The sequence below is a fragment of the Chelonia mydas genome, chromosome 23, assembly GCF_015237465.2.
Source record: "Chelonia mydas isolate rCheMyd1 chromosome 23, rCheMyd1.pri.v2, whole genome shotgun sequence".
NCBI lineage: Eukaryota > Metazoa > Chordata > Testudines > Cheloniidae > Chelonia > Chelonia mydas.
This window is the reverse complement of record NC_051263.2, coordinates 3,965,078-3,978,607: the sequence shown is the minus strand read 5'-3', so window position 1 is coordinate 3,978,607 and position 13,530 is coordinate 3,965,078. Positions and strand designations below refer to the sequence as shown.

The following is a 13,530-nucleotide window of genomic DNA, read 5'->3' as shown; positions in this document are numbered from 1 at the left end:
AAACCTTACCCCTAACTGGCATTGTCCACACCGGGACAAAATCTGTGTGTAGATCTAGCCTCAGTCCTCAGTGGCCAGAGTTGACGCAGGAGGCTAGACCAGATGACCGAAGAGGTCCCTTACCGATCAATAACCCCTCTGTGCCTCAGTTTCCCTTCTGTAAAATCAGGAGAATAATTCTAACTCTCTCTGTCCTGTCTATTTCAACTGTGCTCTTCAGGACAGGGACTGGCTCTCACTCTGTCTGGGCAGCACCTGGCGCGATGGGGCCCCGATCTCGGTCACTCCGTGTCTGGGCAGTGCCCAGCGCAACAGGGCCCTCATCTTGATTGCAGCTTCTAATTCTCCCATAATACACCTAATAGTAAATGTGCAGCAGTGGCCAGAAAAAGCAAAAGGTTAAAGTGACGGAAGGAATGAGATGGGAAACAGCAGAAAATATTTGAGTGTGTATTATATAAGGACATTCTGGCTTGGGCTAACTGTGTTCCATTCAGGTCACACCATGGAACACAGCAATGGGTTTTCAGAGATAGGCAGGGAGACCATTAGAGGTCTGTATCATTACTTAATATTTATTAGGTGTGTTACGGTAATCCTCATTCCACGCTCCTGGCCACAGTCTTTTTGGAGGGGTGTTTCCTAGTTGCAGCGACACCCCCGGACCCAGTCCTGGCCCAGAGCCCATTGTGCCAGGTGCTGTACAATTGTATTGCTATTAGGTGTCCTATGGGAGCACCTAGGAGCCCCAGTCGTGGCTCAGGACCCCATTGTGATGGGCACTGCACGGACCCAAGAACAAGAGAGATTGAGAAGGCTGGGGTCGGGGGGGTGTAGTTTAGAATGGAGACTTGCTCAGAGAGAGGATGGAGATGGTAGATCGGGGGCTGCTCTTCACCCTGGTTCCTAACACAAGAGCTGCAAGGCAGCGTGTTTAAAGCTGATGACTAGATCATTACACAAGGCACCATTGGCCTGCGGAACTCACTGCCTCATGATTATTGTCATCACTGAAGCCAAGAGCTGGGCAGGATTCAGACTCAAGGGTTGGATATTGGTGCAGAAAATGGGCCTATCCAGAATGATGTGACAGAAGTGTTTTGGAAGGGAGCTAAACCTGCACGCTCCAGTCTCTACCTAACCCAGATCAGGAAGCAACTTCCCCTCTGGGCAGGTTATCCCATCATTGCCCAGTAGGGGGTGTGTCTTGCACCTTCGTCTGATACAGCTGGGACTGGCTGCTGTTCAAGACGGGATACCGGGGTAGATGGGGGTCCTGGTCTGATCCAGTCCGGCAGTTCCTATGGGCCTAATAATAGAGGCAGCCTCACCAGACAGAGGCTGGAGGCTCGGAGAGGCATCCATGATCTCAAACAACAAGTGGGGTTGGAGAAACTGGGCACAGCAGGAAGCTGGGCTGGTAGTTCAATAGGGGGAACGCTCCCCTCGTGGTCAGTGCTGACCCCAATGCCCCAGCGCAGTGCTAGGGGACGCTGTGATGTAGGGAACATGGGTCAGTAGGGGGCACTCTCCCCTCCGAGACAGGGCCTCAGAATTGAGGCCTTAATGATAGGTGCTTGCTAGGAGACTTCCCTGGCACGCACCCCTCCACATCCACCCTTGGGTCTGCACTACCAGCCGTACCACCTGCCAGTGGGCAGATAGGTTCTAGGGGCGCCCTAGGCCTGGTATTTACAGACTAGATTACCAAAGAGAGTCCCGTGAGGTCTCTAACTCAAGCCCGCATCCGTCACACAGCCCGTGATCAGCTTTGTGAAATGTACGTGGGGATCCTATGTAAGGAGATCTGTATATCGATCGGAAATCCTGGTCTCAAAGCCTTGTCATTACAGATAGGAGACCCAGAAACTGGCTCCACCAGACAGGAGATAGAGACCTCTCTCTCTGGCTGAACTTGGGGTATCTTACTACGAGCTTGCAGGGACTCCAGGAGAAAATTAACAGGAAGAGATGAACAGCGCGGGGGGAGAGGGGGCTGTTTTACAGGTGAAACAACATCGGGGGAGACAAGCTGCCCCCAGGCTTGATCTCACAAAAGGAGGGGCTCAGCCATCCTGGTTGAAAAACATGGGGAGAAGGACTTTGGGGGGAGCAGGACTTATTAGACAAGAGGGCATCTTGTATCAAGGGCAGGCTCTAGTATACGAGTTTGGACTTGATTTTATAGGTAACCCTGGGATCCACGCGTAGATTCCCTTGGTTTCCTCTGTTTCGGCTCACGGCCATTCGAAACTCTGTTCGATGGACGGATCCTGGCTTTCTCTACCGACAAAGCGAAGTGCTGGGCGTTAAGCGGTGCTGTGGGAGCGTGGACCCAGTAAGCCGGCGTGTTCTTCTGGGAGCAGCGGCTCTGGGAATTCTGCGAGCACAGGGCGGGCACAGAACAAGGAGTAATAGTCTCAAGTTGCAGTGGGGGAGGTCTAGGTTGGATATTCGGAAACACTACTTCACTAGGAGGGTGGGGAAGCCCTGGAATGGGTTCCCTAGGGAGGTGGGGGAATCTCCTTCCTTAGAGGTTTTTAAGGCCTGGCTTGACAAAGATCTGGCTGGGATGATTTAGTTGGGGTCGGTCCTGCTTTGAGCAGGGGGTTGGACTCGATGACCTCCTGAGGTCCCTTCCAACCCTGATATGCTATGATGCTATGCTAGGACGCTCGGAGGGCACAGGGGGTTGGTGCGTGTCTGGCTCTAGTTTGCACGAGGGACAGCGGACCCCGTGCAGGTGTAGGAGTCGGGGGACTCCCCGGCAGGCACTGACTCGGTATTTTGAGTTCCCCCGCCGTGGATCAGCACTGGGAGAGGGGAAGGAAAGGGAATCCCTGACTCTGCCTCTGCCTAGCACCTGCCTTCACTCTGCGGGCGTGAGAGCCTTCTGCTGTGCAGCTGGGCCAGCTGCCACCTTGAACCCCCCCTCCACCCTGCTTCAGATCTCAGGCTGTGATGGCCAGGGTCCAGACTGGAACCCGCCCTTGTCCCCCCACCCCCGCCTCTCCCAGGCCAGTGCTCTGATCACTGGGCCACCCTGCCTCTGTGTTAACTCTGCACCCACTGGAGACAGCTGCATCGCGGGGGGCCCAGTTATGGGAAGGCCCTGCTCCTCTGGGGGCACAGACGGCCTACAGGGCAGCTGAGGCATTTTGCAGGGCATGAAGGGGGCATTTTCACAGCCGCCAACCCCTCCCCAGCCCACCCTCCCGGCCCCGGGTCTTTCCGGAGGGGTGTTTCCTAGATGCAGTGACACCCCCTCACCCAGCCCCCTGCACACGGAAAGGAGGCATCGATGGCTTTGCCCACCACCATAGCATCCAGGCTGCACGGACCCCGGGGCTGGGGGAAGGAGCATTGACCCCCACTGGGGGGGATCTAGCCCCCTAGACGGATGTGGCCGCTGCCTCCCATATTGCAGGGGCTGAGGGTTAAGGCTCATCATCCCCACCACCCCCTCCCAGCAGCCAGCCCCCAGGTCCTCTGCTGTGCACGGCCACAGACCACCCCCACCCCCCCGACTGCTGCAGTGCTGGTAATGGGTGGGGGAGAGAAGGGGAAGGCTGATGTTGCAGCTGCTGCCGATCTAGGGGGGGAGGGGCAAGTTGGGGGTACATTGGGGTGGGGGAGGTGATAATGGGGGGGGTGCAGAGGCGCCGGTTGTGGGGGTGATACTGACATTGTGGCTGCCTCCATTCTAGCGGGGGGAGGGGAGGTTAATGGAGGGTGCTGTGGGGGGGGGTTAGTGGAGGGTGCAGTGGGGAGGTGCAGTGTGGGGGGGGTTAGTGAAGGGATGCCGTGGGCCGAGGGAGGGGAGATACCAATGTCACAGCCGCCTCATTCTTGAAGGGGTTGGGGGCCCTGTGGAGTCTAGGGGGGGTTACAGTGGGGTGGGGTAGGGGTCGGGGTCCCGGGGGATTACGGTGGGGTGCAGGGGCTACAGAGCGATGAGGGTGGGGTGCCATGGAGCGGGGAGGGGTGATACGGACATCACAGCTTCCTCTGCTCTTGCAGGGCTTGGGGGGGGTGTCGCTATGGGGTTGGGGGTGCTGTGGGGCAGGGCGGGGCTGGGGGTCACAGTGGGGGGTGGGAGGATACTGACATCACAGCTGCCGCTGCTCTTGCAGGGGTTGGGGGGGTTGCGATGGGGTGGGGGCTTACTGACTTCACAGCTGCCGCCGCTCTTGCAGGGGTTGGGGGGGTCACGATGGGGCGGGGGGTGCTGCGGGGGGTCGCGATGGGGTGGGGGGGATACTGATGTCACAGCTGCCGCCGCTCTTGCAGGGGTTGGGGGGGGTCGCAGTGGGGTTGGGGGTGCTGTGGGGCGGGGCTGGGGGTTGCGATGGGGTTGAGGGTGCTGTGGGGCGGGGCTGGGGGGTGGTAGTGGGGGGCTGGGGGGTTACTGATGTCACAGCTGCCGCTGCTCTTGCAAGGGTTGGGGGGGTCGCGATGGGGTGGGGGTGCTGCGGGGCGGGGCTGGGGGTCGCGATGGGGTGGGGGGGCGGGGGGATACTGACGTCACAGCTGCCGCCGCTCTTGCAGGGGTTGCGGGGGTCGCGATGGGGTTGGGGGTGCTGTGGGGCGGGGCTGGGGGTCGCAGTGGGGCGGGGGGATACTGACGTCACAGCTGCCGCCGCTCTCGCAGGGGTTGGGGGGGTCACAGTGGGGTGGGGGGTGCTGTGGGGCGGGGCTGGGGGTCGCAATGGGTTGGGGTGCTGAGGGGCGGGGCTGGGGGTCGCAGTGGGGGGCAGGGGGATACTGACGTCACAGCTGCCGCCGCTCTTGCAGGGGTTGGGGGGGTCGCAGTGGGGTTGGGGGTGCTGCGGGGCGGGGCTGGGGGTCGCAGTGGGGCGGGGGGATACTGACGTCACAGCTGCCACCGCTCTTGCAGGGGTTGAGGGGGTCGCGATGGGTTGGGGGTGCTGCGGGGCGGGGCTGGGGGTCGCAGTGGGGGGCAGGGGGATACTGACGTCACAGCTGCCGCCGCTCTTGCAGGGGTTGAGGGGGTCGCAATGGGTTGGGGTGCTGCGGGGCGGGGCTGGGGGTCGCAGTGGGGGGCAGGGGGATACTGACGTCACAGCTGCCGCCGCTCTTGCAGGGGTGGGGGGGGTCACAGTGGGTTGGGGTGCTGCGGGGCGGGGCAGGGCGGGGGTCGCAGTGGGGGGCGGGGGGATAGTGACGTCACAGCTGCCGCCGCTCTTGCAGGGGTTGGGGGGGTCACAGTGGGGTTGGGGGTGCTGCGGGGCGGGGCTGGGGGTCGCAGTGGGGCAGGGGGGATACTGACGTCACAGTTGCCGCCGCTCTTGCAGGGGTTGAGGGGGTCGCGATGGGGTGGGGGGTGCTGTGGGTCGGGGCTGGGGGTCGCAATGGGTTGGGGTGCTGCGGGGCGGGGCTGGGGGTCGCAATGGGGGGCGGGGGGATAGTGACGTCACAGCTGCCGCCGCTCTTGCAGGGGTTGGGGGGGTCACAGTGGGGTTGGCGGTGCTGTGGGGTGGGGCTGGGGGTTGCAATGGGTTGGGGGTGCTGCGGGGCGGGGCTGGGGGTCGCAGTGGGGGGCAGGGGGATACTGACATCACAGCTGCCGCCGCTCTTGCAGGGGTTGGGGGGGTCGCGATGGGGTGGGGGGTGCTGTGGGTCGGGGCTGGGGGTCACAGTGGGGTTGGGGGTGCTGCGGGGCGGGGCTGGGGGTCGCAGTGGGGGGCGGGGGGATACTGACGTCACAGCTGCCGCCGCTCTTGCAGGGATTGGGGGGGTCGCGATGGGGTGGGGGGTGCTGTGGGTCGGGGCTGGGGGTCGCAGTGGGGTTGGGGGTGCTGCGGGGCGGGGCTGGGGGTCGCAGTGGGGGGCGGGGGGATACTGACGTCACAGCTGCCGCCGCTCTTGCAGGGGTTGAGGGGGTCGCGATGGGGTGGGGGTGCTGTGGGTCGGGGCTGGGGGTCGCAATGGGTTGGGGGTGCTGCGGGGCGGGGCTGGGGGTCACAGTGGGGGGCGGGGGGATACTGACGTCACAGCTGCCGCCGCTCTTGCAGGGGTTGGGGGGGTCACAGTGGGGTGGGGGTGCTGCGGGGCGGGGCTGGGGGTTGCAGTGGGGGGCGGGGGGATACTGACGTCACAGCTGCTGCCGCTCTTGCAGGGGCTGGGGGGGGTCACAGTGGGGTGGGGGTGCTGTGGGTCGGGGCTGGGGGTCGCGATGGGTTGGGGGTGCTGTGGGGCGGGGCTGGGGGTCGCAGTGGGGGGCGGGGGGATACTGACGTCACAGCTGCCGCCGCTCTTGCAGGGGTTGCTGTCGCACTCGTTGGTCTCGATCTCGCAGCCGGTGCCCGTGAAGCCGGCCCGGCAGCTGCAGGTGTAGCTGCCCTGGCCCGTGTTGGTGCAGGTGGCGCCGTTCTGGCAGGGCCGGTGGTTGGTGCAGTAGTTGAGGTCCTGGTTGCAGAAGAGGCCGCCCCAGCCCTCCCGGCAGTTGCACTGCCAGGGCTGGCTGCAGGTGCCGTGCAGGCAGCCCGGGTAGCGGACGCACTCGTCGCACAGGCGCCCCTGCCAGCCGATCCGGCACTTGCACTCCCCGGGCCGCTCGCAGTAGCCGTGCCCCTCGCTGCAGCCCGGCAGGCAGACGGCTGGAGAGTGGAACAGAGGGGAGAGAGGGAAGGGTCAGGTGGGGGCGGGAGGGAGAGAGGGAGGGGTTGGGGGGTGGAAGGGCGCAAGGGAGGGATGTGGGGGGGGGAGGAAAAGAGGGGAGCAAGGTTTGCTGTACAGATTTAATGTCTTTAACCACAGGTGGCACCTGCCCCCAATCCCACCTGCCCCAAAAGGCCCCACGGTGCTGGAGATTTTCGCACCGTGGGGGGGGGCTCCTGGCTCCATCCCTCTCCCCTGACCCTGGGACAAAAGGAGGGGGCTGGGAAGAGGAGGCAGCCCTGACCCACTCCCTGATTCAGCCTCCCCCCCTTTCCCCGTAGAGCTGGGTGTGGGGGCAGCTAAGTGGGGAGGGGGCTCGGGGGCAGGGCAGCTTAGCAGGGGGGGTTGGCCATTTCCATGGGGCAGCTGGGGGGTGCCTTTCGAGGATGACCCCCATGCTCGACAGGGCTGATCGGGGCAGGGCGGGGGCAGCTAAGCCAGGGGGCAGGCACTCGTGGCCAGCGATCTCAGTTCCCAATGGGGCACGGGGTTGGGGGGGTTTTGGTCACTTATGGCGGGTGATCTCCATGCCTGAAAGGGCTGGCGAGGGGTGGGGGTAGCGAGGTGTATGAGGTGCGGGTGGAACAAGGTGTAACTGGAGGGGGAGCGAGGTGTATTTGGGGGGGCATGAGGAGAACAAGGTGAGTTGGGGGCCTTGAGGCTAGCGCGGCATGTCAGGAGATGAGGCGCATGAGGGGGGCATGAGGGAGGCAAGGCACATCGGGGGAGCGAGATGTGTGAGGGGGACGCGAGGGGCGAGGGGCGCATGGCACGTGAGGGGGGTGCGAGGGGGTGAGGCATGTCAGGGGGCGTGAGGGGGGCAGCGAGGTGTGTGAGGGGGGCGTGAGGGAGGCGAGGCGCGAATGGCACGTGAGGGGGGGCATAAGGGAGACGAGGTTTGTGAGGGGGACGCGAGGGGCACATGCACATGAGGGGGTGCAAGGGGGTGAGACATGTCGGGGTGTGAGGGGGTAGCGAAGTGTGTGAGGAGGGCGTGAGGGAGGCGAGACGCGAGGGGCGCCTGGCACGTGAGGGGGGTGCGAGGGGGTGAGGCATGTCAGGGGGCGTGAGGGGGGCAGCGAGGTGTGTGAGGGGGGCGTGAGGGAGGCGAGGCGCGAATGGCACGTGAGGGGGGGCATAAGGGAGACGAGGTGTGTGAGGGGGACGCGAGGGGTGCCTGGCACGTGAGGGGGGTGCAAGGGGGTGAGACATGTCGGGGGCGTGAGGGGGTAGCGAGGTGTGTGAGGGGGGCGTGAGGGAGTCGAGGGGCGAGGGGCGCATGGCACGTGAGGGGGGCGTAAGGGAGACGAGGTGTGTGAGGGGGACGCGAGGGGCGCATGGCACGTGGGGGGGGTGCGAGGGGGTGAGGCATGTCGGGGGCGTGAGGGGGTAGCGAGGTGTGTGAGGGGGGCATGAGGGAGGCGAGGCGCGAGGGGCGCATGGCACATGAGGGGGGCGTAAGGGAGACGAGGTGTGTGAGGGGGACGCGAGGGGTGCATGGCACGTGAGGGGGGGTGCGAGGGGGTGAGGCATGTCGGGGGGCGTGAGGGGGTAGCGAGGTGTGTGAGGGGGGCATGAGGGAGGCGAGGCGCGAGGGGCGCATGGCACGTGAGGGGGGCGTAAGGGAGACGAGGTGTGGGGGGGGCACGAGGGGGATGTGATGGGAGCGAGGCGTGAGGAGGGGCGTGAGGGAGGCAAGGCGCGTGGGCGGGGCACGAAGGGGACGTGATGGGAGTGAGGCGCATTGGGGGGGCGTGAGGGGCGCGCGGCGCAGGGAGCGAGGTGTGTGAGGGGGACGCGAGGGGGCAAGGGGCGCATGGCATGTGAGGGGCGGTGCGAGGGGGTGAGGCATGTCAGGGGGCGTAAGGGGGTAGCGAGGTATGTCGGGGGGCGTGAGGGAGGCAAGGCACGTGAGGGGGGCACGAGGGGGATGTGATGGGAGCGAGGCGTGAGGAGGGGCGTGAGGGAGGCAAGGCACGTGGGGGGGGGCGTGAGGGGGACGTGATGGGAGCGAGGCGCATGGGGGGGCGTGAGGGGCACACGGCGCGGCGAGCAAGGTGTGTGAGGGGGGCGTCAGGGAAACGAGGCCCATTGGAGGGCATGGAGGGAGCCAGGGACGGCGGGAGGAGTGAGGAGCGCATGTGGCGGGGAGGGGCACAAAGTGCGTGAGGGGGCCATGAAGGGGCATGAAGGGAGCGCAGCCTGTGGGGGTGCGTGGTGGGGGCACGAGGGGAGTGCAATGCGTGAGGGGGGGCGCAGCACAACGGGGGTACTGCCAGGAGTAAGGCCCTTAGCTGCACCTGCTCGGTACTTCTGACGCCCCAGCAAGGCTGCCGGACAGACCCCCTGCTGGACTGGGCGCCTCGGCTCTCCAAGCCCTGCCTCTACTCTGCTCCTCCACTGTTCCAGCCCAGATCCTGCCCTGCCCCAGCCTTGGTCCCATCCTGTCCCAGCCTCGGAACCAGCCCTGGTCCCGCCTTTCCTGACAATCCGGGTCCGACCCTCTGCTCAGCCCTCGACTCTGGCATTGAGACTCCAACCACTAGGCCTGATGGCCTACCACCCATTCCGCTGACGGTTTGAGCGGCCCAAAGTAAACAGAGGGGAACTGGGCTGACTAAAGGTCCAGACCAGTGGCTCATATGGATCCTTTCCCAGCCAATATTCCCTTGCTGGAGACATGGGGTGCCTTGCGGACCCCACACTGCCGGTCCAGGTCGCTGTCCTATGGACACAAGCAGGCAGCACTGCCCCCAACGCTGCCCCTTGGTCCATGTGAGCCAAAGATTTCCCTGCCTCATAAGTTTAATGGTGTTCAGGGAACATTTCGGGGGTGGGGAGGGGGGGAAATCAATACTGGCTCCTACTTCTTCTGTGCCCATAGTTGTTCCCCACTGACCAATGCAGGGTGGGGCTGAGTATCAACCCGCTGACTGGGGAGGCTCTGACCTGGGCGTCCCTACTGCTGCAGAAAGCAAGCCCGCTCCTGGCCGTGATCTTCAATGACCCTAGTCACGAGCTGTCAAGGTTCCTCCCCCACTCTGAACTCTAGGGTACAGATGTGGGGACCTGCATGAAAACCTCCTAAGCTTACTTTTACCAGCTTAGGTTAAAACTTCCCCAAGGTACAAATTAATTTTATCCTTTGTCCTTGGAATATCCACTGCCACCACCAAACTCTGACTGGGTTTACTGGGAAACGTAGTTTGGACACGTCTTTCCCCCCAAAATCCTCCCAACCCTTGCACCCCACTTCCTGGGAAAGGTTTGGTAAAAATCCTCACCAATTTGCATAGGTGACCACAGACCCAAACCCTTGGATCTGAGAATAATGAAAAAGCATTCAGTTTCCTCTGGCCAGGAGGGATTTTCAAGGGGTTTACTCTTCCCTTTATATTTATGACACGAGCGTACAGGTGAGGCCGCCCTTTGGCGGTCGTGGCAGGGACGCCAGCCTGTTGCTAAATATGCCGTGGCGTCCCGCCCTTTGGTAGTGGCTACTGAATGGAACGAGGCCACGCAGCATTATCATTTCCACTTCGGCCAAAAGGGTGACATCAAAGACAAGCTGGCGTGAGTGGACTCCCTGCACACTCCGGACACCTTGATTGACCTCAGTATCCAGGTTGATAACTGCCTGATGGACCACCACCGAGAGAAAAATGTCAGCTTGCCAATGCCTGCCTGTCCTGGCATCTCCAGCCCAACCTTGGGCACCTTTCCATGCAGCTGGACCAAGTCCAGCCCCATCTCACCAACACAGAGAAAAGGCGACATCGGGCACCGGGGCTATGCCTATACTGTGGAAGAGCAGGAACTTTGTGTCGGGCTGCTCTCCTAAGCTCCAATCTGCACCCTGGTCAGGGAAGGCCAAACCCCAGTACCCGATGTGTGGGTCCAGGCTGGGGTGGCACTCCCTCCCTCTCATCAGTCACCAGCACCAGTACCTGTCTGATGGTGATTCGGGTGCCTCGGGCAACTTCATGGACCAGGACTGTTGCATGAGTATATCACATCCCCCCCCTCAACCCAAGGACGCTTCAGACTTGTTGAAGTCTATCGACGACTCGCTCCTCTCATCAGGCCTGGTTCCCCACCAGACCGAACCCCCTGAAAGTTGTGACTCACCAAGAGACCCTTCAGTTTGAACTTATCCAAGCACCACACTTTCCAGAAGTTTTCGGCATGCCCTGGCTCACTACCCACGGCCCATGTGTTTGTTGGAGTACAGGCAGGATACAATGCTGCTCTCCACCTTGCCAACAATTCTGTCTCCTGCAACGTGACCATAGACTGGGAACCCTTCAGGGTTCAGCCTGCCTTTCTCGAGATTCCAAGTCTGAACAGGAAGTCTCGTTAACCTCTGTGGTCCAGTCCACTGCCCCCGCATTACCGCTTAAATACAAGGACACTTTGCCACCCGATTGCAGCTGTGACTGTCCCATCGATCTCCCGCCTGGAGCGGAAGTCCCTTTTGGCTGCATCTACGCCCTTTCAGAGCTAGAATTTCAGGCTCTCCACAACTGCCTCCAGAAAAAGAAAAAAAGAAGAAAAAAAAAATCTACAAAAGGGGTTAATCCACCCTACCACATCTCCAGCTGGGGCTCCAATTTTCTTTGTAAAGAAAAAAAAGACAGATCACTAAGGCTCTGTATTGACTATTGGGCATTAAACAGAGTCACGATTCAAAAATCGATACCCTGACCCTATCATTAATGAGCTTTTCAAAAGACTCCACTCCACAAAGGTTTTTTACTTAGCTGGAGCTTCACACGGCCTATAGCTTGGTGATTAGCGAGGGAGCTGAGTGGAAGACTGCCTTCCATACATAGTGTGGACACTTTGAGTACCGGGTCATGCCGTTTAGTCTGTGCAATGCCCCAGCAGCATTCCAGCACTTCATAAATGACATCTTCAGAGAGGTGTTAAATCGCTATGTAGTCGTTGTCTTCTTCACCTCGTGTGCTTGCCACACACTAGATCTTTTTCTAGAGCTGTGCACAAGTGATGGGTCTTTCCATCACTACAGGGAGGTCCTCCTTCTTACAGGTCTCCCCAAAGAGTTGGCAAACAAGCAGGTGCTCCATTGTCTGCTCCTCACTGCACTCTCATATATTTGTGTCATTAGAGTAGCCCCATTTGATCATATTAGTCTTTGATCTGCCAGTTTGCGTACACAGGTGGTTCAGGCATCACGACGTTGACTGGTCTATATCGGCCCCTCTGAGAAGGTCCTCCTGGGGTTCCAGATCTATTTCAGTGCATCCAACTGCACGTATTCCATAACCTCAGTCGTGCCTTGTCAGCTGTCATATCCAAAGGTACAACGCTGGTTATAAAACGCTTTTGCGATTTAAGGCATTTGATTACTCCTGTGTGACCATATAATGGATGCCTTGGATCTTCCATGATCTTTTCCTCTGGCTTGCTGCCTTCCTCCTGAGATCAGGTGGTACAATGCCAGCCAGTAAGTACAGGTTGTCCTTTGGTGTTGGCTTTCTCCTGTTATTCCAGGACAATTGTTGTTTAGAACAGAGTCTAATTTCTTAGCATGGACAGATCGTTCCCACACTGTACATGCATACTCTGCTATGAAGTAGCACAAGGGGATAGCATTAGTTCGCAAAGTAACTGTATTGGCTCCCCACTTGGAGGTGACCAACTTTTGGAGGAAGTTGTTACAGGTGCTAACTTTCCCTTTCAACTCCTTTGAAGGAAAAAGTGTCCGGTCCAATGTCACCTCAAGGCAGACAAGGTGTGGATGATTAAGCTGTGGGATTCCACCCCAGGTGATGTCTAGTTGCCACTTGGCTTCTTGGTGGCGTAGGTGAAAGGCCATCACCTGTGTCTTGGTCAGGTTGGCACGAAGCTGGTTCTTACTGTAATAAATTGAGAGGTTGCTCAGTCCAAATGTTAGTTCATTCTTGACAGCGGAAAAGTCCTCCTGTGATGTGATACATAGATCATTGGAGTATATAAAGCTCCTCTTATTGCTGTGTATGGGCTGGTCACTGGTATATAAATTGAAGAAGGTTGATGCTAGATACACTGTCCTGTGGGAGGCCATTTCATTGTTGTCTCTAGCGGCTCCGTTTCTTGGACAGTTCTACATAAAAACATCTGCTCTCCAGAAGAGACTGCGTTTGGTTGCACTCGTGTTATTTTGTAGACTTTGGAAAGCAAGTTTTGGTGGTTGACTGTGCTGTGTAGTCATATGTAGTATCTGGACAACATCCTCATCTTTTCTACCGATCAGGCTTCTCATGATCAGCAAGTCTGCAGCATCCTAGCACTTTGCCAGCACCATCTATATGTGAAGCCCGAAAAATGCAACTTCGACCAGGACCCGATATCTCCCCCAAGAGATTAACCATGGACCCATGCAAGGAGGCGGCCATTGCCAACGGGGTCACACCGAAGGATACCTGCGGGGTCCAACAGTTCCCAAGCTTCGGTAACTTCTACCAGTGGTTCACGGAGGGATTTTCCAGCCTAGTTGCTCCTCTGACTGCCCTTCAGCCAAAAGGAGTCCAGTTCACCAGGGTCTTTGGAAGCCCAAACTGCCTTTGATCAGCTAAAAGAGTAGCTCACTATAGCACTCATCTTGGTTTACCCAGATCCTGCTAAACCATTCGTGGTGAAGGCTGATGCAGCCAATTTTGCCCTGGGTGCCTGGGTGGGTCCTGTCAGTTGACTTCACCATGTGCTGATTACTCTCGCAGGATAGCCCCACAAGAGAAGAATTATGATAGCTGGGATAAGGAACTCTTAGCTATCGAGGCAGCATTTGAGGAATGGCAGCACCTTTTAGAGGGGGCCAGGGTCCCTATCCAAGTGCTCACAGATCAC

The 13,530-nt window shown here is 60.0% G+C and overlaps 1 protein-coding gene across 2 annotated transcripts in view; it reads right to left on the bottom strand.

The window, feature by feature from the left end:
* DLL3 (delta like canonical Notch ligand 3) overlaps positions 1–13,530 on the bottom strand; it is a 260,953-nt gene that overhangs the window by 198,739 nt on the left and 48,684 nt on the right. For both annotated transcript variants that reach the window (XM_043534749.1, XM_037884704.2), the window contains exon 5: positions 6,259–6,620. In XM_043534749.1, coding sequence (XP_043390684.1) covers positions 6,259–6,620 — 362 coding nt within the window. The remainder of the gene's footprint in view (positions 1–6,258; positions 6,621–13,530) is intronic.